General features: G+C 43.3%; 1 protein-coding gene across 2 annotated transcripts in view; it reads right to left on the reverse strand.

Annotated features, from left to right (window-relative positions):
* The window catches only part of DYM (dymeclin), a 367,304-nt gene that overhangs the window by 164,015 nt on the left and 178,222 nt on the right, over positions 1–25,067 (reverse strand). For both annotated transcript variants that reach the window (XM_039543377.1, XM_039543378.1), the window contains exons 13-14: positions 5,418–5,531; positions 2,257–2,351 (exon numbers count right to left, since the gene is read on the reverse strand). In XM_039543377.1, the coding sequence (XP_039399311.1) occupies positions 2,257–2,351; positions 5,418–5,531 (209 nt within the window). The remainder of the gene's footprint in view (positions 1–2,256; positions 2,352–5,417; positions 5,532–25,067) is intronic.

Genomic DNA, 25,067 nt, shown 5'->3' on the forward strand with positions numbered 1-25,067 from the left:
AGATTTCTTTTGGCCCAATCCTCTAATTTGTCTAGGTCCCTCTGTATCCTATCCCTACCCTCCAGCATATCTACCACTCCTCGCAGTTTAGTGTCATCTGCAAACTTGCTGAGGGTGCAGTCCACGCCATCCTCCAGATCATTAATGAAGATATTGAACAAAACCGGCCTCAGGACTGACCCTTGGGGCACTCCACTTGATATCGACTGCCAACTAGACATGGAGCCATTGATTGCTGCTCGATGATCTAGTCAGCTTTCTATCCACCTTATAGTCCATTCATCCAGCCCATACTTCTTTAACTTGCTGGCAAGAATACTGTGGGAGACCGTATCAAAAGCTTTGCTAAAGTCAAGGAATAACATGTCCACTGCTTTCCCCTCATCCACAGACCCAGTTATCTCATCGTAGAAGGCACTTAGGTTAGTCAGGCATGACTTGCCCTTGGTGAATCCATGCTGACTGTTCCCGATCATTTTCTTCTCCTCAAAGTGCTTCAAAATTGATTCCTTGAGGACCTGTTCCATGATTTTTCCAGGGACTGAGGTGAGGCTGACTGGCCTGTAGTTCCCTGGATCCTCCTCCTTCTCTTTTTAAAAGATGGGCACTACATTAGCCTTTTTCCAGTCATCCGGGACCTCCCCTGATCGCCATAAGTTTTCAAAAATAATGGCCAATGGCTCTGCAATCACATCCGCCAACTCCGTTAGCACCCTCGGATGCAGTGCATCCGGCTCCATGGACTTGTGCTCGTCCAGCTTTTCTAAATAGTCCTGAACCACTTCTTTCTCCACAGAGGGCTGGTCACCTCCTCCCCATATTGTGCTGCCCAGTGCAGTAGTCTGGGAACTGACCTTGTTTGTGAAGACAGAGGCAAACAAGCATTGCGTACATTAGCTTTTTCCACATCCTCTGTCACTAGGTTGCCTCCCCCATTCAGTAAGGGGCCCACCCACACTTTCCCTGACCTTCTTGTTGCTAACATACCTGTAGAAACCCTTCTTGTTACTCTTAATATCCCTTGCTAGCTGCAACTCCAATTGTGATTTGGCCTTCCTGATTTCACTCTTGCATGCCTGAGCAATATTTTTATATCCCTCCCTGGTCATTTGTCCAAGCTTCCACTTCTTGTAAGCTTCTTTTTTGCGTTTAAGATAAGCAAGGATTTCACTGTTAAGCCAAGCTGGTCGCCTGCCATATTTACTATTCTTTCTACACATCGAGATGGTTTGTTCCTGCAACCTCAATAAGAATTCTTTAAAATACAGCCAGCTCTCCTGGACTCCTTTCCCCCTCATGTTATTCTCCCATGGGATTTTGCCCATCAGTTCCCTGAGGGAGTCAAAGTCTGCTTTTTTGAAGTCCAGGGTCTGTATTCTGGACAGATGTGTAACAGCAAACTATCCCAGCGCAAAAGAAAGATAGGAAGAATGGTAAGAGGCTAATATGGCTCCATCAGGATCTCTTTAATAATGAAAATCAAAAAGAAATCCTACAAAAAGTGGAAACATTGACAAACTGCTAAGGAGGGGTACAAAAGAACAGCACAAGCATGTAGGGAGAAAATCAGAAAGGCTATGGCACAAAGTGAGTTATATGTAGCAAGGGACATAAGAGGCACTACGAAGATTCTAAGTTGATCCAAGATACGTCGACTTCAGCTACGCTATTCTCGTAGCTGAAGTTGCGTATCTTAGATCGACACTCCCCCTCCCCCCCCAGTGTAGACCAGGCCTGTGAAAGCAGTATCCCTTTTATTAGAACACAAACTGACATTAACTGACTTGTTACAAGAAAGGCAATGAACTTGACCATTCAAAAAGGCACAAAAGTAAATAACTGCAAAAAGTGCACAACACCCCATCACAAAGGAATGGCCATATTTTGTCTACATTAAAAATAAAGGCAGAAATATACCAAGTTGAAAGTCCAGTTAGCAATGTTCTGGAGAACTATTACCCATTGTAATTTTGTCATAACAGAACAAGTGACTGAAAAATATTCCAGTTTAAAAGCAATCGCTATGGCTGCTCTATGGAGAACAGAAAAATATCAAAAGTTTCTTTGATAAAGATTCACAGTATTTTTCACCAACTCACAATGTAACTCAGACTTCATGAAGGGAAATAAAATGTATCAGGTGTAATTTAATTCCAATTTCACTTATATCTATTCAGTCATAGAAAATTCAAGTCCCTTTCCCTCTGAATTTATCTGGAAGACCAGTTTAAATATTTTTAAAAGGCTTATATTTACCTGATGATTCTCTGAGCAGCATACTGATGAAGTGAGCGGAACTGTGCTGACATATTTGCTAAGGCTGCCAGACAATTTGTATGAAGGTATTTGTCCTGTTGGAAAAGGGGGGAAAAAAACACATCAAACTGTCCTTTTCATATACACTGAGACCTGTCATAAGAAACCACTCCAAGGACTTACAAACATCCGTTGCTTAACAGAGGTGGTCTTCTAATGAAGGTGGAGCAGAATTGCACTTTGTAGACTTAGAGATGCTTTAATAATGGTCTCTTTAGACATGAATTTTCCTAATAAGGGTGGTCTCTTGTACAGATTTCACTGTACATATATATTTTAAAATCAAAGTTGATATACAATGGGATCATGAATATAACTGATAAATGGTAGAGAAAATAGTCTCTACTGCTTTTTAATTCTCTCTCCTTTCCTTTGCCCCAATTATCTCTAACCTTACCCAATCCTTTTTGCCCTATACTCTTTGACCTCTATATTAATTATTTCAAAACATTCAACTTCTCCACAACTACCACTAATATGGTACTTCATAAGTTCTGCTCCTCTATAGTTGGAGTTTCTGAAGCCCATTTTAACTGCCATCTTTCCAGATAAATGTTTAAACACTGGCTCACTCCAAGTCAGAGAACTGCATAGCACAGACAAAACGGTGGAATCCACAATCCTATGGCTTATGCAATATTTATTGATCCTGCTCACAGGGGAGAGGCAAGTAAACATGGATTGTGCTATTCTTCAAGGGAAGAGAATAAATCTTAAGAAGCATATTGGAGGGATTAATTTACTGTAATAGATATTACAAGTGGTAGGGGTTGCTCATTGTATCCTCACATTTTGCAGAAAATTACATTCTCCACTCCCAGGCTTTATCTTTAGTCATATGTTTGACCAACCCCTCAACAACATGAAGCATGATTTGTTTAATGATTTCCTTCATTAAGAGTTCCTCTTCCCTACTCAGTACTAAAACGTGCATTTATTCTCCCTAAGAGTAACACAGACCCCCAATGCCACATATAAATTCCAAGTATTTTCCCGTCTAACTGATGTAAACATGGAGTGGCCTCTGGCTCCTTCTACTACTTATTCTGCCAGTGCCAAGGGAATCTGTATATTATGGCAATCAATACAGTAGGCTGAAATAAGTGTGACAGACCCAGGCCAATGGCATACAGGAGTCTGGTAGAGGGCAAATATACTGGTCACTGGAGGAGTAGTTTTCTGTTCCCTGAGTGACCAGAGCAGGGGCTGCACTAGAGTAATCAGGAACCTGCTAGAACCAATTAAGGCAGACAGGCTGATTAGATCACCTGCAGCCAATCAAGGCAGGCTAATCAGGACACCTGGGTTTAAAAAGGAGCTCACTCCAGTCAGGCGAGGAGGAGCCAGAGGAGAGGAAGTGCATGTGAGGAGCTGGGAGCAAGAAGCACAAGGAGCTGAGAGTGAGGGGGTGTGCTGCTGGAGGACTAAGGAGTACAAGCATTATCAGACACCAGGAGGAAGATCCTGTGGTGAGGATAAAGAAGGTGTTTGGAAGAGGCCATGGGGAAGTAGCCCAGGGAATTGTAGCTGTCATGCAGCTGTTACAAGAGGCACTATAGACAGCTGCAATCCACAGGGCCCTGGGCTGGAACCCGGAGTAGAGGGCGGGCCCGGGTTCCCCCCAAACCTCCCAACTCCTGATCAGACACAGGAGGAGTTGATCCAGACTGTGGGGAAGATCACTGAGGTGAGCAAATCTGCCAATAAGCGCAGGACCCACCAAGGTAGAGGAGGAACTTTGTCACATCAGATATAGATTCAAAATTCCATTTCCTATGTCACCTGCACTTGCCTTGCCTGGAACAAGGCTAGATAGAATTCCTGTGCTCCCATGTTCAAACTATAAAGCTCCTTTTGTGAGCAAGAAGATTCATTCAGCATTGTTTGCTAGAACTTAGCCATGATTCAAAAAAAGGGGGGAGGGGGGAAAGAACAGGGGCTGGGGTGGGGGGAGGAGAGTTTCTGGTTCCAACTGAATATTCTGTAAAGCCTCTAACTTAAACCAGAGGTAAATCTGATAAATATTTGGAATTTAATATCAAAATGCAGCCTATTTACAAGAAACTATTTACTGGTTAAATGGCTCGCAAACCCTTATTCCTGTTTATAAAATCTTACTTGACAAAGTATTGCTTACATTTAATCCAATATAAACTCTGCAACCAGTATCAGCTTCCTTTCCTTCCATCTCAGTGTGTCTGTTATCTCATGAAATAGAACTTACAGCCAGTTAAGTCTGTTTTAAGTTGTTAATGGGGGTGGTGTTAGTATTATTACCATATAATTATCTCATCTATTTGTTTGGTGTGACCACATAGATGGTGATTTTTGGTTTTAAATTCTTTGATCTAGTACAAATAACACCATGCTTTAGTTAATTTTATTGCAAAAACTTCTCAACATTTTCAGCAATGAAAGAAACGTACAGAAGTCTTTAATGTAGTTTACATGTCTGCTACACACATTAGAGAGAGACACTTGAAGTGCCCCTAATTCGAAGATCCACAAAATATAACCTAATGGATTTTAGGGAAGTCAGAAGTGAAATAATGCATGATGGGGAATGTATCTGAAACAACCATGCTTTGCCACAGATCTCTCAGTTATACTCATAAGAAAAAAATGAACTTCTTTTCAGAAAAAAAGTAGAAGTAATTTTTTTCCACCTCAATTTCCACACCTGTTTATAAAACTATACTATCAAATAACAAGGAACCCAAATCCGTACTTCTGAATAATTTAATACAGGTGAAAAATCCCATACATAATTTAATTATATGGCATGCTGATATTTTTTTCTCTGACCAGAAATCTATTACTTATTTCAGGAACTATGCAACTACTACTATGACTGGACTTTGTATGTTAGTAATCAAAGCAGCTGAACTGAATGATATCACAGAAATTGCTTTACACATTCAGAAGCATCTCATACTGTACCTGAGTGCTGACTCTTTTTCTGCCTCCCCCACTGTGTTTAGGTGCTCATTTGCTGCGAAAAGGTTCACTTTTGTTTTTTTACCACTGTTTGGAACTGAACTCCAGCTGATGGAAAACCACAGATATACACAACATGTGTAAGTTCTAAATATAGCTCTTACCCTTGTCCTTGTCATGTTGTACTGAATGGTTCTTATCACCACCAGTATCAGGAGACTCCCCAGTGAAATCTCGGTTAGAACACGCTCTGAGTACCAAGTGATATTTTTCAGTACCTGCAATGAGGAGAAAAAATAGCTTTCAACACCACATTTCAACTGTGAATGAGATGACATAAAATCATGCAGTTCTCTGGGCTCTTGCTTCCCTCGAGACAAATAAATTACCCTCCAAGTTCAATACACTAAACTTTATCGTGTTCTAGAGTTTCAAATGATACTGCAGTAGTATCCAACTTGCAGATCTTATTAACTTTGTTTTGCAGCTCATGTGGAAAAGGGACAAAGAGGACATCAGTAATTTTTTATTCACATGTGTGCTGAACTAACTTGAATTGAGCAGTATGAGTGAACACACACACACACGCGCATATGTGTGGAGAAAGTAAATAAGGAAATGTTCTTTACTCCTTCTCATAACACAAGAACTAGGGGTCACCAAATGAAATGAATAGGCAGCAGGTTTAAAACAAACCAAAGGAAGTATTTCTTCACACAACATACAGTCAACCTGTGGAACTCTTTGCTGCCAGAGGATGCTTTGAAGGCCAAGACTGTAACAGGGTTCAAAAAAGAACTAGATAAGTTCATGGAGGATAGGTCCATCAATGGCTATTAGCCAGGATGGGCAGGATGGTGTCCCTAGCCTCTGTTTCCCAGAAGCTGGGAATGAGCAACAGGATGGATCACTTGATGATTATCTGTTCTGTTCACTCCCTCTGGGGCACCTGGCGTTGGCCACTGTCGGAAGACAGGATACTGGGCTAGATGGACCTTTTGTCTGACCCAGTATGGCCATTCTTATGCAAAGTGAAATCTGTCTTGAAAGACTATTTAAGAGACCAGCAAAGGTCAATGCTTACCATGACTAGAGTTCCTAGGTTCTACGGGCAATACAAATACATTTATAATAGAGGTAGCTCACTAAAGGTGGAGAAGAACTGTACTCAGTGCATTTGGGAATACTTTGGAAAGACTAGTGAAACAGGAAGCTGTCTAATAAGGGTGGTTTCAATATAGAGATTTTACTCTACGTAAATGAAAGATATTAGTATGAGTTAAGTTTCAATGCAATATATGAGATTTACAAAAAAGTCTAATACCATGAAAATGCATATACAACAAAACCTATGCAATAGTTTAACAATGTATTAGCCAACCTCCTATCTTGAGACCATTCAAAAATACCCTGAAACTAACAGAGTACTGTTCTGCTCCACTTTTATTAAACAGCCACCCTGTTAAGGGACAGATCTGTCAACCCTCCGAACTGTCATTTGTTGCAAGTTTAAACCAACATTAGCAATAAAATGAGGCAAGGAACTTCCTCTTGTTAACAAAGCCAGCACAAAACTCCAAACATCCACTTAGTATGGATGGAATTTTAAAACCCATGACACATTTACCCCTCACTGAGCCCCTCCACACTTGAATCCTGCCTGGTTAAGCCTACCTGCCCCATACCTGGTATACCTAGGCAGGGCTCCAGGGTGTTTCTGGAGCAGGCCCAGGCCTTGTGCTGTGTCAGAGTGGGGTGCAGCCTCACCGCTGAGTCCGTGTCCTGGGGGTTGGGGGGCTGCCGGGTGATCTCCCACCTTCATGCAGCCAGTCGCCTGTGCTCCCCACTGCCATGTTGGAGCCTCTGCATTTATTTATTGACCAATAAAACTTGCAGAATTTTGTAGAATTTTTAAATATCATGCACAGAATTTTTCTTTTTTTGGCACAGAATGCCCTCAGGAGTAAGTATTATAAGTAAATCCTCGTGGCAGATGTAGTTTTCAAGTCAGTCGGTCTCAGACTCATTGAGTTTTTTGCACCATTTTATCTCCTCAGAAAGGGAATTCAATCTATGTGCATCTTGACAGAGTACAATTTACAAGTTATGAGATAAGAGTACATGGAGAGGTCTATGCCAGAGGAACAGCCGAGACTATGGCTATCTTTTGCTTCTCCAGTTGGAGTTTAAAGGAATTGTTATGATTCATTTTGTCAGCTAGGTTCCCCTTCCACATTTCCAGAACCAGACCCTCATTTATCAAGTGTTGAATAGAAAGCTTTCAGACTCAAACATCCCCTTTAAAAATAATATTTTGTGCATCTGTACTGCACCCCATGCACAAGTATTCACTTCCTTCCTATAATTAAACTTCTAGCTTAAGAGTCAAATTAAAAGCAGCCCTTGGCAGAACTCAAATTGTACTGGTACGGACCAGTACATCAGGACTAGAACATTTTGCCAATGTATCAGCACTTCAGTGACTCCTGAGTCTTCAGCTATTCTTTTGGGAACCCAGGCTGTATCCAAGTTCCACACCCTACTTCAAAGTGAGGGATACTACTACTGGTCGACTTCCGTAAAGCCAATCCAGCCTAACAACTACTTTCACTCTACTGGGTGGAGCCCAACCCCAGTATAAGGTATAGGAGGGTGGGAAACTTGTCTTCCAGGCTGATTGTGTTCATCTTCTCATCTCTCCTTTGGATGGCACCAAGACAGACCAATACTCTCTCTTTTCCAAGTAAAGGCTCTTCAGATGGCAAACAGCTTTACCCATTCCAAAGAAGCAGCAATGAAAAACTGTCCTCTGGTCTGCTGACTTTTACAGCCTCTTAGGTAACAGACTTAGAGGGAAATATTTCCTCCAGAAGAGAGAAGGATGGGGAGGTGGCAGCCACTATCCTCAGAAAGAAACAAAGACCTGAAGGGGTGGTCACTACAATACACAGACAAAGGGAGGAGGTCACACCTGGTACTACTTCAGGTTCTGGCATCTTTACACTCACTTCCTCTCTGGGATTAATGGGGTGGGATCAAGGATCTGCATATACACCCGCCCCTTTCAAACAGGAGTCAGAGGAGGTACCTACAGCAAAAGAGAGCGTCATATGGGCCAGCCTTTAAAACGTTTTATAAAAGGAAGTGTCCAGGTTTCACAAAATAAAATGCAGTTGGTGAAACTCCAGAATGTTTTAAAAAAAGTTACAAGATGTCTTGTGAATCAGAAGTCCTAACATATACAATTACCAGACAAAGAGTGCAGCCTGTGTTCTGAAGTCTACAGGGGATTCTGGAGGAATGCAGCACTAAGGTTGTTAACTCAGCAAAAAATCTCCCACAACATTTGGAACCAAAGCAAAAAAGTATAGGAGGCCGTTATTAAAAAGTACACTAGGGCTGTCATACCATTACACTTAACATTAATATACAACGGCAATTTGATATACCAGAAATCATGGCATTGTAATTCCACACTATTACAGGGCAAATGCATTTGAAAATAAATGCATTGGCCATGCCTCAACAGATAGAGCCCATTATTCTTTGGTGATATTGTAATCCTGGGACATACGTTAGCCTGCAAGAATGTACTTCTCTAAACGTGGATGTCAGAGTTCGGGGCAAATGCACTGGTATTTCCACTCAATGGTTCAGCAAGAGTACCCAACTCTCAGGCTTTCAGCTACCCAGCTCTTGCCTCTCTTGAGTGGAGATGCACATCTCTCCCCCTTCTGACCGGCTACTCCCAGACTGCCCTATTCCCTTGCCTCCGCTGTGTAATTCCCAGCACAGACAGGTTCCCTAGGCCACCTGCTTGCTTTCTCTTCAGAGACAGGTAACAGATATAATTTACCACACTGTTCTTTCTAAGCAAGCCTACTCTATTCTTAAGGTACAAAGCATTACAGAAAAAACATTAGAAACAATAAAAGAACCTACATGTATGTTAATAAACTTATCAGAGTTCATAGCAACTCTCACAGGGGCTCTGACAACTGCAGTCTTTTAATAACCCACCGTAAGGGCATCCTTGTGGTAACAAGTTCATCAAAGCTTCAGCTCAGAACAAGCACACAGTCTTATGAAGCCTCAGTAGGCCAAGTTCCTCCTGTCCTCCCTTAAGGATTGGGGGCCTCTGTGGATCAGGGGTCCTGTCCATTTGCTGGACCAGGAAGAAGGCCCTGAGTCAGCTGAAAATGAAGGTTTTCACCCAAAAGTCTATTCTTTGTCTGTTGATCTCTGGAGAATCCAGGTTGAAATAGTATATGCATCTCTCTCCAGGGGAACTTCAAAGGAACTTCTAATAATGGAGGAAGTTCATTAGCATCCCCTCTCCCTACTACAGAAGGTACATATAATGTGACAGCAACACATACACAATTGTATTTTTAATACAATTTACCTCAAAAGATGTTAATCCGAACTCAGCAAGGTGTAACTTAACTCAATGAAGCTTATCTTAATTCCATAAAGTTTCTTCAAGATATTGTCAGTCTGTCACAATGGGTATTTAAATAATAAATGTATGGCTTGATTTTTAGATGTATGTAGCACTCACACTTCTCACCGATGATAGTGGAAGAAGCTGTGGGCAGCATCTCTGATAGTCACACCATTTCCTTCTTTGACAGAGTTACTGGCCAACTGGATACGTATAAGCAGATAACATGACTTATCTTGACGTTACTAAAGCTTTTGATAATCCTACATGACAATCTCATAAGAAAACTAGGAAAACATGGTGTAGATGAAATTACTACGAAGAAGTATGTGCACAACTGATTGAAAAACCATATTCAAAGAGCAGTTATCAATGATTCACTGTTATACTGGGAGGACATATCTAGTGGAGTCCTGCAGGACTCCTAGTTCCTAAACTATTCAACCATTAATGGAATGGAAAAGACAGTTACCTTTTTGTAACTGGTGTTATGAGATGTGTAACGAGACGTGTTGCTCATGTCCATTCCATTGTAGGTGTGTGTGCTCATCACATGCACTGGTGCCAGAAGGTTTCCCCTCAGCTGGTGGGGGGAACCACCAGTGCCCCTTATACTGCAGCATACAGGCACCACTCCAGAGCACACCCTCTGGAGTGGTGCCTGTATGCCGCAGTATAAGGGGCGCTGGTGGTTCCCCCCACCCTCAGTTCCTTCTTGTTGGAAACTCTGACAGTGGGGAAGGAGGGTGGTCATGGCAGGTTTACCACTGGAATGGGGCATCGCTGTAGTCGCTGTGGGAAGCACTGGTAGGACTAGGATGTCCTGAGTAGCCTGCAGGACCTAAGGCTTCAATGGCATGTCCAGGTGCTGAGCACCCACGCCTCTATCTGGGGTGGCAGGCACGTCTCTGTGTGGGCTAACCCACTCCACCTGAGCTGGGGCCCGACTCCCACTCGGAAGTGAGGACCTGCCCCTGTTGGGTCTTTGCTCCCCTCTGGCCCTATCTTTCCCTTTATGGGATGTAGGTGATTGTCCCCTGCAGGCCTTTCTTTGCTTTCTTGCCGGTGCTGGGGACGGGGATTGGCGTCAGTCCAAAGATGGTGCTGGGAGCGAAGTCTGATCTGGATGGTTCCAGTGCCGGTGCCAGCGCAGACTCCTTACGGAGTGCCCTGAGACGTATGTCCCTTTCCTTTTTTGTCCAAGGTTTGAAGCCTTTACAGATGCGACAGTTGTCGCTGATGTGGGTTTCGCACAGGCACAGCTACCGTTAGGATCGCTGATGGGCATCGGCTTTTCACACCGGTCACAGGTGTATGTGTGTGTGTGTGTGTGTGTGGCGAAAAAAATTTCCCTGGAACCTAACCCCCCCCCACCCTCATTTATATTAATTCTTATGGGGAAATTGGATTCACTTAACATTGTTTCACTTAAAGTAGCATTTTTCAGGAACATAACTACCATGTTAAGCAAGGAGTTACTGTAATACACTGGAAGCCAGTGTTTCAACTTTTATCCAATTTGTTTCATAGCTTTAGTACGGAAATTATGAATCACAGAATTCTATTAGGGATGGAAAGAAACATATTGCCCACTCTGCTGCCAATACAGGATTATTCCCATACAGTACGTTCTCAAGTGCTTTGTCCAGTCCAGTTTTCAGTGACTAAAACAATTAAACTTCCCATCAATTCCCTTGGAAGATTATTCTACAGCCTAAAAGATCTCAATGCTAGGAAATTTTTCTTAATTTTCAGCCTACATCTTCCTCTTTACCCACTCTCATCCCAATTCTAATTAGTTATACTCCACTGGACTATCATGGGTATTTCCTTTCCGTCAGCATTTATGCTCTCCAAATAAATCATATATTCCTCCCGCCCCCTCCTCGAGTTATTTTAGTCTCCGCCTGGCCACACTTTGCATTTTTTGTTCTTGTAATTTTTCATACTTCCAATGTAAAGACTTTTTAAGTACCAAAGTGCAGAGAAACTTATGGTATATTTTAGGTGCAGTCTCAACAGTGACTTCTTATAAATTTCCTGGTCCATAACACAATGTCTTTGCAGGCTGATCAAAATTAAATCAACTCCCCACCTTTCAAAAAAATAAAAAATAATCATCATATAGGAAGCTTGTATTCAATTTCCTGCTCATCATCACCCGAGGTCTTTCTCATTATTGCTGCTCTGCAAGTATCTCCCCCACTCCTCTTAAGTAAAACCCTTTAAGTACAATTGTTTGATTAATATACTATTTTACTCATTCTTCCAGATGCCAAACCAAGGCACATGCAGGGGCGGCGAGTTATATGGGCCCGTGGGGCCCAGGCCCCACCAATAATCCAGGAGCTGGGCTCAGCCCCACCAATGTTTGGGCCCCAGGCCCTGTGCTGGGGGTCCCCCCTTTGCAACACCCGGCCGGAGCTCTCACTCACCGCAGCGGCAGCTCCCGGGAGGGGCCTCAGGAGCGACTGGACTCCCAGCCCATTGGCTGGGAACCCCAGCCAATGGGAGCTGCCGGGGGCGGTGCCGGAGCTGCCTGGCCGCGCCTCCACAGCAGGGAGGGGGAGCGAACCACAGGCAGCGGCTGAGCCCTGGGCAGCCATTGTGAGCAGCAGACAGACACAGACGGTGAGCTGTGGGCAGCCAGACACACACAGCCGGGGAGGGGGGGTTGGTGGGGACAAACACACAGAGCCAGGGGGTTGTGGGACAGACAGACAGACAGACAGACAGCCTGTGAGCTGTGGGGGCAGACAGACACACACACACACAGCCGGGGGGGGGATTTGGTGGGGACAAACAGACACAGCCAGGGGGTTGTGGGACAGACACACACAGTGGGGGGCAGCCAGCCAGCCAGACACAGCTGGGGGTTGTGGGACAGACAGACACAAGGACACAGCCAGGGGGTTGTGGGACAGACAGACACAAGGACACAGCCAGGGGGGTTGTGGGGACAGACAGATGGAGCCGTGGGTGGGGAAAGGAGCAGCAATGGGCACCCCGGGGCTGGTATAAAATACACAGGATGGGGGGGGCTTCCTGAGGGAACTATAGCAACACCCCCTGCAGGGCAGACCCAGGTTGCAGCTGGCTCCGCCCATCACAGCCCCCTGCCCCACAGAGACCTACACAATCCTCTGCCCCCTCGAGAGACTCCCAATGACCCCTGTGCCCCTGTCACTCCTCTCCAAAGAGCCCTCCCCTTTGTGCCAGCCCACTCCCCTCCCCCACTGCCTCCCCTCCTCCAAAGCTCCCTACAATCTCCCCCTTTGCCTTCCGCCCCCCAGCCCAGCCCATTCCATTGGCCGGGAGGCTCCCAGTCTAGTAGCTAGCAGGGCCCATGGGAGCTGCACCTGAGGCAGGGTGCCTGCCTGCAGATGCAGACCTGCCTGGCTGTGCCTCCACAGCACAGGGAGGGGGAGCCACAGGTGAGCAAGCCCTGGTCATCATCATCATCACAGGCCCAGTAATTCTCTGGATATTTAATTTCACTGAGGCAAAATGTGTGCACTGGTATGGGCTGAATGACTGAATGACATAATACCCACCTGCCTGCATTGTCCGTCACTAAGTCCAGTAATTTTGTCAAGTGTTTGTTGCACAACATGGTGGTGCCTACCCCTACCTTGTGCTTCAGGGGGTGATGGGGTCAGGGCAGCCTGTTATAGAACTACCTGATTAGTAATTGGATATGTTGGCTGGCATCTTTTTTAGTAATTGGATATGTTTGCTCCCCCTGATGTTAGAACCTGGCTACACCACTGGGGAGGGGAGCTTCCTAGACCTGTGCAGCTGGGGCTTAGGTGAATTTTGTGATACTGTGCCCCTTCCCAGCTACCACCCTGCAGTCCCCACTCCTGCAACATGCTGGGCAAGGGGCAGCCCCATCCCCAGTGAGGCTCTGGTGAGGGATGGCAGCAGGGAGGCCATGCGTGATGGCAACCTCCCCCGGTACCCACCATAGGGGGCCGAGTGGGCTTTCTGGACCTGAGAGGGACCCTAGGAGCATGTGCAGTGAACTGCGGGGGAGAGGAGGGGTCCCTCCCCTGGAGCTTGCTGCTGCCAGGGAGGGTGGAGGGGAGTCCTCTTTGGCCCTAGCCCTGGGGCAGCCTGTTTGCACCCCAAGTTCCTTATCCCCAGCCCTGCCCCAGAGTCCTCACCTGACCGGAAAAACACGCAACTTAAATTTGGTGGTCAGTTTAGAGTATCATAGAATATCAGGGTTGGAAGGGGCCTCAGGAGGTCATAAGGTCCAACCTCATGCTCAAAGCAGGACCAATTCCCAACTAAATCATCCCAGCCACAGCTTTGTCAAGCCGGGCCTTAAAAACCTCTAAGGTAGGAGATTCCACCACCTCCCTAGGTAACCCATTCCAGTGTTTCACCACCCTCCTAGTGAAAAAGTTTCTCTTAATATCCAACCTAAACCTCCCCCACTGCAACTTGAGATCATTACTCCTTGTTCTGTCCTCTGCTACCACTGAGAACAGTCTAGATCCATCCTCTTTGTAACCCCCTATCAGGTAGTTGAAAGCAGCTATCAAATCCTCCCTTATTCTTCTCTTCTGCAGACTAAACCATCCCAGTTCCCTCAGCCTCTCCTCAGAAGTCATGTGCTCCAGCCCCCTAATCATTTTAAATCATTGGATTTTCCAATTTTTCCACATCATTCTTGCAATGTGGGGCCCAAAACTGCACGTAGTACTCTAGATGAGGCCTCACCAATGTTGAATAGAGGAGAATGATCATGTCCCTCGATCTGCTGGCAATGCCCCTACTTATACAGCCCAAAATGATGTTAGCCTTCTTGACAAAGGCCAGAGGAGGGAGTGTTAGTGCCTGTGTGGACTTCTGAGAAGTGCATGGGGTGGAAGGAGATGCTGGGATGCTCTGGAACCACTCCTTCAAAGGAAGTCAGGACTCTGGGGGAGCCTCCTCTCTGAGCAGACTGTCTCCAGGGCAAGAAGCTTACACCTTCCTGGGTCTGACCTCAGAGCATTCAGCATGCCCTTCCACACCATGCACTTTCCGCAGTGAGTCCGCCCAGGCGGGGTCCTGGGGCAGCCAGAGGTCCCTGCACCCCAACTCGGCAGTCAGATGTGACTCTCAGCCAGACTGTAAAACAGAAGGATTATTAGATGATGGGAACACAGTTTAAACAGAGCTTGTTGGTACAGAAAACAGAACCCCTCGGTCAGGTCCATCTTGCGGGGTGGGGAGCCCAGAACCAAGTTCTGAGTCTCTCCCCATTTCCCCAGCCAGCTCCAAACTGACACTCCCTCCTCTGGCCTCTGTGTCTCTTCCGGACAAGGAGGCCACCTGATCTCTTTGTCCCCAACACCTTCAGTTGGCATCTTGCAGGGGAAACTGAGGCACCCACACAGTATTCAGAGAAAATATTAAGAACATTCCCACTTCATCACAACAGGTACAACAAAATATAATACTGTATATTGAAGTAGGCAAGTGCTGCTTCTGACTTTCCACTTTTAATTGACCCTTGTAATCTTGTGGCGCTGACGCATTGTAGCTTCATTTTATATCGGCTTACAGGGCGGGAGCGGGGGGGCACCACCATTTTGGGCCCCACCAAAAATTATACAAACCTGCCGCCTATGGGCACATGCTGGATACCTCTCCTCCTTTATTTTGTACTTGCACTAGCACCAAAACTCAGAGTTGCCAATAGTACCGATTTAGCTAGGATAAGCCCTAAGACAAAACCTTCTTCATAATTTTCTATCCAATAAAGCTAGACTTAACAAGCCACATCTTTTCAAAAAATAAATGACTAATTTACGCAGTAGTCAAAATATTTTGCTCATAAATATACTGCTGCATCACAGATTTACAGATTCCAAGGCCAGAAGCCCCATTCTGATCATCTAGTCTGATCTTCAGTTCATAGAACTTCCCTAAAATAATTCCTAGAACAGATCTTTTAAAAAACATCCACTCTTGATTTAAAAATCCTCAATAATGGCAGAATCCACCACAACCCTGGTTAAGTTGCTCCAATGGCTGGTTATTGTCACTGTTAAAAATTTACACCTTATTTCCAGTCTGAATTTGTCTAGCTTCAATTTCTAGACATTGGAGTGTGTTATACTTTTCTCTGCTAGATTGGCGAGCCCATTATTAAATATTTGTTCCCCATGTAGATACTTACAGAGTGCAATCAAGTTACCCCTTAACTTTCGTTGTGTTAAACAAAATAGACTAAAAGAGCTCAATCTATCACTATGAGGCATGTTTTTCTAATTTTTTGATCATTCTCATGGCTCTTCTTTGAACCCTCTCCAATTTATCAACATCCTTCTTGAACTGTGGATACAAAACTGGACACAGTATTTCAGCAGCGATAGCAGCAGTGCCAAATGCAGAGGTAAATAACCTCTCTACTCCCACTCAAGATTCCACTTGCATCCTAGGATTCCATTACCTCTTTTGGCCACAGTGTCACATTGGGAGCTCATGTTCAGCTGATTATCCATCATGATCCCTAAATCTTTTCCAGTCCCTGTTTCCCAAAAGAGGAACCTCCCTTCCTGTAAGAATGGTCTACACTCTTTGTTCCTGGATATAGACATTTACATTTAGCCATATTAAAATACATATTGTTTGCTTTTGCCCAGTTTACCAAGCAATGCAGATTGCTCTGTATCAGTGACCTGTCCTTTTCAGTATTTACCACTCCCATAATTTGTGTGTCGTCTGCAAATTTACAAATCCAAAACACCTTTACAAACCCACTTCCTAAGCCTACAGGTACACGTATTTGCAGCATTTTCACGTAAAATAAAACACTTTACCATCTATGCAGGAACACTGAGGACCATGCATAGCTGCTAAACACTATGTATTTTGCCACTACTCATTCTTTCTTTGTTTTATAAAAACAAAAAACAATCCCCTCTCTCCTCCCCAAACAAATAAGTTGTGCATTGGTAGCATTTATTCACAATCCCAAGTTTTTAATAAGGTAATTTTTTAAAGTCCCAAACATAGGATAGTTTTCATGCAACAGAACAGCAATAGGATATGTGATCAGTACTATACAAAGATTGTCAGGGCTGCGCAGTGGCTTTAAAACCAGAGACCAACACACACAGTAATTATTTTGTTTTTAATTTAGACAGATTTCTTTGGGGAGGGACAAAGAAAAATACTGGATTTTTTAGAAAGAATATATTAAAAGGATGACTTTTCTCATCCTCCCTTCTTATCCATCTTTCTGAATTCACCAATCTTCTCTTTTCGTTGAATTTTCCTACACTTCCTGGAGTGTGTGCTTGGGACATCACTAATGCCATTATAAAACAGTAGGACTCTGCTGGTCAAATTCCAAACGGATGTCAAACAGCAAAGGAGTTTTATGTTTCAAAATGTAAGTGTGTATTTTAAAGCATGCATCCCTTTTGCAGTCAGTGACCAGAGCTTTTCCTCAGTATGTCTTTACTCCCTTTACTCCCTATACTTCCACCCACAAAACTCCATGAACTAATCAAGTTAACTTCTTCTACAGCCTGCGAAGGAAGAAAGCTTTTTAGTGTTGTTTCTATTTTTATATACTTTGGGGGCACTCAGATTGCTGGGAATAACACGGTGTAGGCAGGGAACTGTGCAGCCCAGAAAAACCCTAGTCAGGGGGAGAGAAACATAACTCACTGCCCAAGAGAGGTGACGGCTGAGGAGCCAGGAGTCTACAGTGGGTGCCTTGTTGAACCATGTAGAAGGAATACAGGTGCAGTTACCCTGAACAGTGACAAATGTCATCTCACAGAACTTGCACCCTTAAGTCTCAAACTATAAGTACAAGTCAAGCCAGGCATTCCTTATCAATGGGGTTTAGTCCTGTTAGCTAGGCATGGTTCCCGCTTCCTCTTTGAATATTCACCAGATGCCAGTGCCTAAGACATTAAGAATATTCTTGCCAATTCCAAACCACAAGGGAAAGTAAGAGTTACCCTATGAAAGCCAAATATAAAACACCACCCCTAAAGTCGTATGCTATAATCACTCTAAAAGTCAACATACGACCTCCTAAGGCAAACTCCTTAAACATTTAGGAAATGTGGGGTGAGTGAGATAGCTATAATTCTGTTGCTGTGAAGGTAAGTAATTTTCTCTCTCTCTCTTTAAAAAAAAAAAAAGTAACATACCATCTCCTCCATAAACTTATTAAGCTCAGTCTTGAAGCCAGTTCGTTTTTCTGCCCCCACAGCTCCCCATCACTCCTCTGATAGTTAGAAACATTCATCAAATTTCAAGCCTAAACTTGTTGATAGCCAGTTTATATCTATTTGTTCTTGTGTTTCAAAGTAGAAAAACTGCGCACAATTTTAAGCCAATGAAATAATTCTGCTTTTGTTGCACAACTGAGCTCTGTATCCTCCTCCTCCTACTATTGTATGATGCACATTGCTCTATTTGCTTAACTCGTCCTGAGGCATCAACCTCCTCCAATACAGGCCAGCCCTCTGATTCCTGTCCACAGTGCCAGCTACTCCACTAGTTTTACCTATTTTACAGCCACTGAGGCATGTGCTTTTGGGATTTGGTTATGAACAGGGCTCCTCTGCAGAGCACCTCAAGTGCAGCTCTGACACATATACTAGGGGCACTAATTGGGCCACCGATACTAGGACAGACAGCACTATGTTTGTAAGGATCTGAGATGAAGACCTGACACATTGTATTACCCTAAACACCTTATGGGGTTCTACACAAAATTACATTACAACGATCAAGAAGTAGGTGATCCATTTTATCTACGTTAGTCAAAAGATTCCAACTGAAAGTCCAAGCGAAAGGATCAAGTTAATAGAAATGACTGTTTAGAGGAATGTTTTAATTTTTCAAGGCTCCGCACAGTTCCTCACTTGCCTACCCTCTCTCCATTTATTTCCTCTTACACCACCATCTGCTTTCTCTGCTGCACTCACTGTTCTCTGTTAACTGTTTCCATGTCTTGTTGGTCTGCACCCAAATTACTGTTCTCTTTCATGCAATCCAATATGCCTGAAATAGCACTCTAATCTGGCTCTCTTCAGACCTCTTTCAAAAATTTCCTAAAGATCCATCTCTTTCGTAATGTAGTCCCACTACAAAGACTATGCTCTTCCTTAGATGGCCCTGTTTGTACTGTTCTGCATTGTACCATCTAATGCCTTTTAGACTAACCTCTAGGAGGCAAACATTCTTGTCTGTTTAATACATTTACACTTTGTAGACCACCATATAGAGCAATTCAACAATAGGGATGCCACAAATACCGTCACAGACTAGATACATTTAGAAGAGGTATGGCCAGGGAAGGAAAACTTAGTGCTAGTAATATAATTGTGGTGTGTTAATACCTAAACCTATACAGGAGATTCCTTTCATATATGGAGACAAAATAAGTGATTGATCATTAAAACAGGGTCACATTTTCAATAGCTATGTGTTGCAAAAGTCATAATGGAAATGTTAAAGAATGCTATCTGGCTAACAAATGGTGAATCTTATTATACGGGTAAGTCATAAAAGATGCAGCTCTCTATCACTGATAGAAATGCAAGGTAAGCATAATCAATAATGAGAATAAGCTGCTCAAAGAATGAAGCAAGGAAATAACAACATGGGTAGACTAAGTAAGAAATGGTCATCATCAGACTAATATCAGAGGGGTAGCCGTGTTAGTCTGGACCTGTAAAAAGCGACAAAGAGTCCTGTGGCACCTTATAAACTAACAGAAGTATTGGAGCATGAGCTTTCGTGGGTGAATACCCACTTCGTCAGACTAATAGTAGTTCAGAACATGGAAGAGACACAGAGGAGATAGGTATTCCAGGATAAGTGAGGAGGAAGAAAAGGGGTAGACTGTAGTTTGTGAAACAGAAGTAAAGATAATGCATATCTTAAAAAGGAAAGGCTGATTTGTCACTAAGTAGGAAAAAGTGAGTAAAAAATACGTATTAACACGGTTCAGAAAGCTTGAGTAGAACCTGAAGAAAATCCTGAAAAATAAACCTTCATGACCAGTGCTACAGGACACAAAAACAAATAAAGAATGAAGCAGTCGTTAAGAGCGGGCCATCTTCTGTCAGCACCTTCTAATTTCCCACATTGGAGGAAAGGGAAGGCAACAATTGCAATCTACATTGGGGAAAAGCCACATGACCTCATGTTATGTTGCACAGTTGTGTAGTGCTGGACAAAGTGATGGTGGTACTACGGATGCGATTAAGTGTGAACATTTCCGGTAGGCATTTTATGCTGAAGGGGCTCAGAAACGCTAAAGGAGAGAGACTAAAGGGAAATTGATATTTATTGGAAGCATAAAGAAGGCTGAGGAACCCAACAGGAAGCATGAAAGTACCATAAAAAGTTTTTCAGATGCAGTGTATATGAATGGATGAGGGAAAGGTAAACTTTAAGGCTTTGTGTGGCCATTTCCACTAGTTTGAGATTAAATTGACAGGGGTATAAAGTTAAAGCAAGGCATGCATGAAGTTTTGGAAAATGAGAACTACACATAGAAAATGAAGGCCATGGTATCTGTAGGGAGGACTAATAATGAGAGATTGAAAAAAGACACTATGATAAATTGTATAAAATAGGCCTATTCAGGGCCAACCCTAGACTGAATCGCTCCCCAGGCGAGGAATGTCTTCTGTGCCCCATCTCCCCATTTGTTAAACTTTTGAATACTTTTTTTTTTTTTTGCACTTGTAGCTCATTTCCTGACTTTGATGCATGATTTGCATGCATGATTTACCCCGTCACAGAAGACAATAAATTGGCATGCTAGGATCTGTAAACCTTTATTTACTCATACCATATATAAGCAAATAAAAATAATTTCCTCTAAGCTTATAGAAACTTCTTAATTTTAAGAATAACTGAAAGTACTAACGTCAAGAAATTGAACTGTGCACCAACACTGGGTGGACCAACACTGGGTGGACCAGTGTTAAATAGTATTACAGTAGGTAACAGCCTTAGACAGTTAATCCTAGCCCTTTAGTTCTAAAGGTCGCTTTTCTTGCCTTTGCCCTTGCAAATTGAAGCACAGTGTCAGAGATCCAAAGACTGGCCAATGGTATTTTCAAGCAATAAAATAGCAAGCGATGTCAGTATCTTGTCAGCTATAATCGATCGAAGATATGTTTTAATGAGCCTGAGCTTCGAAAAGCTGCACTCTCCACTCATGAGTGACTGGCAGCATGAAGAGAATCCTCAAAGCTATCCACACATTAGGAAAAGTGTCCTTGAGCTCTGCATCATGAATGAATTGGAGAACTTGAAGTGGAGAATCTTTCCCGATGCGGTGTTAAAAAAAGTGACGGACGTTGTCCAATTCAACACAGACATCTTTATCACTGATGTCTGAACATTCCCCATGTGTCAGAGTCCGGTGAAGGCCCATACAATTATTCAAGAGTGTTTTCCTGTGCGCCAGCAGCTTACCTCGGTCATACAGAACTGCTCCAGGTCTTTTTGTGGTGCTTCATTTGTCCAAACCTTTCTTTGATGGACACTAGAGTAGTATCAATGAGCGTTCAAAAAAAACAAAAAATCCCTCTTGAATTTTTTTCCCGAGCTTCCTATCTTCTCATCTCTGCCCTCATAGCCAAACTGACTATTCTTCCGGTGAATACGAGTTTCCATGAAGACAGGCTCAACTCCTAAGTTTTCCACCATTTCTTTGGCAGCAGTGATGGCATCTTCAAATCCATTGTCTCTGTAGGCCACAATTAAATCAAGGCAGTTTCTCATTAAAGTAGTAGCGGTCGTGATGTCCATTGACTGAGTTTGTAATGCTTAGCTTACAACATTTGCTTGGAACAGGATATCATGTCAAACCACAATTGACACCAGAAATTTGAAGTGAGGTGATCTGGTTTGCCAGGCTTTGTGCATCGGTTTGGATTCTGACCTCGGCTTTATTTGACTGCGCCAGTTCCATCAGGGTGTCGTAAACCTCAGACACTTGGTACCTCACTGGCTTTACACTGTCAATGCGGCTCTCCCAGCAAACATCACTTAGCAGCTTCACAGTCAGATTTGTAACATTGTCCATGAGGAACTTCCACCTGATAGTTGATGCTGAAAACACGACGTATACCACTTTGCAGTACTCCCAAAAGAGAGATATTGAATCTAAAGATGATGATGCTACATCTGACACAACCAAGTTGAGGGAATGGCAGCCACAAGGCATGAAGAAAGCTCTTGGATTCAGCGTAAGGATTCTTGCCTTGATGCCACAGTTTCTTCCCTTTATGTTCACACTGTTGTTGTACCCTTAGCCATGGCAATCCTGAAGCTTTATTTTATTCTCATTCAAAATGTTCATAAACATTTGATTAGGCCTTTTCCAGTAGAGTCATCCACAGATCGGAAACAGATAAAGTGTTCCTTTACTTGGATACAACCACTCTCATCGTCAACAAATCTTACTGTAAAAGACATCGTTTCACTGTGACTAACGTTGGGAGTGCAGTTCATTATTACAGCATAGTATTTCGCTTTGCTGAGCCACATCAGCATGTTATCAAGCAGTTTCCTTGCCATAAAGTCAATCACTTCATTTTGAATTGTTCTGCTGCAGTAATAGTCCATAGTTTCATTACAAACTACTTGATGTAGGTATTCACCCATGACATTGCCTTATTCCCCAAGGAGCTCTACCAAACTGAGGAAATTACCATTATGTTTAGTGAACAACTTACCTGACTAGCCCTGTAAAGCCAAATTATTCTTTGCAAAGAAGAGAGGTGATTGAGATCCATGCACTAGCACATTCCTCCAATGCTGGGTTTCTACATTAATAATGCATTGGTTTTCTGTGTCTATGCATTTATTCAGCTTGAGCATGGATTTGACCTCCATCCACTTGCAGTAGGCCGTAAAATGTTTGGATAACTTTTAATGTTGCTTCAGAGCATCAGCTAAGTTATGCCAGTAATTGTACCAGGAAAGTGCAAGCAAGAATTTGGCTTTCTTGTCAAATATTTTGAAACAAAAACAACACTTTGTCACTTGATTTCAGGTAAACTAGCCAACGCCAATTGAATTTCTCACCATTCTCAAGCACTCTTTCGCAGTATGACTTTGAGAAGTGTCATTTCTGCTCATTTACAGAAACGTCATTTCGATTTTGCCCAGCCCATTCAAAACTGTATTATGAATAACAGCAGAGTTTAGGATCGCGGGCCAGAAGGCTTCTTTGGGGGAAATATTTTATTTTCTACGGGCGAAAACAGCCAGTATTAGGCAAAGCAAAAGACTATATTCTGCATTATTATAAAATCATCAAACATTACATGTTAAGCCTGGGGAAAAAGTAACAGTATTTCTTTTATAGTCGCATAGATAGGGGTTTGATAGCTATCTCTGGCATCTCATTAAATATGTCCTTTATTAGTCGCTGCTTACACTTTTCAAGTCTTAAAACACAAGTACACTTTCACAATTACACAATAAAATAAGGTTCATAATATCGCAGCTGGGCTCACTTCACTTCAGTTTGTTCTTATACCTCACTGACTGACTGGCGACATCCCACCCCTTATATACCCGCGGGGGCACAGCTGACAACATTCTAGGAGGTTCAAGGAAAATGTAGTTCTCAGAAAGACTGGAAGGTTCCACGAGATACTACAAAGGTCCAGAATATTCTAGGAGGTTAGTGAAAAATGAATCCACATACGGAATACCTGAAACATTTTACTTCAAACATTCTATTTTACCTTTTGTCGCTAACAACAAAAATAGCACCCCAAACCTGGCACCCCAGGCAGTTGCCTGCCCCTAAATCTGGCCCTGGACCTACTGGTCCATGACACATCCTACAAATAAAGAGGCGCTTATCTTAAATATTAATGGCAGTCTACCCAACAGTATTTAATAATTATTTATAGGACAGCTCCTGCCCTAATTTGAGAGAGACACAGTGAAGTGGAATGATGCTGGTCATGAAGTGATGTTGTGCCAGAGCCATCCAAGTGGCACAAAACAAGAAGATGTGGGGGAGGCTAAAATCATGTGATGTGCACATTGAAGACTGACTTCCTAACTGCTATGTACGGATATTGCTCTGATGCATATATGCAAGAGACAGGGAGTAGAGGCACCCACATGCTTTTCTCCCCACAACAGCACAGAGTAGAATTTATTCTTAGATATTCAATGATATACAACACAGCTCCTCCCTGGGTACTTTAAATTTGTCATTGCTGAGAATTTGGCTAGGCTGCTGAATGTGATTACTAAGTTGTTACATACTATTAGTTACAGATAGTAGTTTAACATGCAGAATGTTAGCTTGACTTAGTCTGTGCAACCTTAATTCAACCCTTTATTATAATGCAGTCTAATCACAAGATTGCATGATATTTTTCCACAGGGCCACTGCCTCATTCTTTGCACAGGATGACCCTGCTCTGGGGACGAATCATAATTGTCTGTTTTCTATAGGATGCCTGTCTCACTTGTTGCAGAAGTTGGAAGATATGTAGTGAATGAGATGCGGGTCTAAGGGAAGACAAAGAATTGCCTCATGGTTAATGCAGTTGAATGCCTTGGAGAATTGGAGAGCTTGACTTGCAACCTTAAGAATGTTCTTTTAATATAGAAATTACAAACAAAACATAGTTTTTTTTTTAAAAATGGCAAAGTGAAAAAACAAATTCCATCATGTGACATCATATCCACATCCACATGCTTTGTCAGCAGGGCTGGAACCTTTAGATCCACAGATCTCTACCGCTTGAGCTAATGGAAGAACTGATAGGATGACAACCTACTGTTGTTACGTGGCCCATCACTAGAGAGGGATAAGACACACTCTGCCACTGTGTCACAAATATTTGCTGACAGCAGAGTAATGGTGACAGTCGGGAATCTCAGGTTCAATTTCAGGCTTTGGAGAGGAATGTGCTCTATTTGGTCAGTTCTGCATGTCCCCCCGCCAACCGTGACCCCTTTTGCCCCTTCCCTATCCATCTTGTCTCTGTCCAAGTCTGCTCTCTTCCCCACCCCTGGCTCTTCATCCCAGGCCCAATCTTCTTGCTCAAATTGTCCTTTTCTCCTAGTTTGCCCCTTCAGGCTTCCAGTCCATGTCCCAGGCTCCCCACAACTCTCAATCCAAGCCAGTCACCCCTGCCAGCTCCCCATCAGATCTCCTCCCCTCTGCCTGCCACTCCCCTTTCTCCACTACGCAATAGCTTCCAATACCAGTCTTCCTCCCAGGGCTCCAGTTCTAATCTGAGTCTCCCCGCTCCCAGACACCTTGTCCCAGTTTCCCCCTACACTGTATCTTTTTCCAGGCAGTCAAGTTCTCCCCCCACAACCTGGCTCCTTGTCAGATCTCTCT

The sequence above is a fragment of the Mauremys reevesii genome, linkage group 6 (assembly GCF_016161935.1).
Source record: "Mauremys reevesii isolate NIE-2019 linkage group 6, ASM1616193v1, whole genome shotgun sequence".
In the NCBI taxonomy this organism is placed as follows: Eukaryota; Metazoa; Chordata; order Testudines; family Geoemydidae; genus Mauremys; species Mauremys reevesii.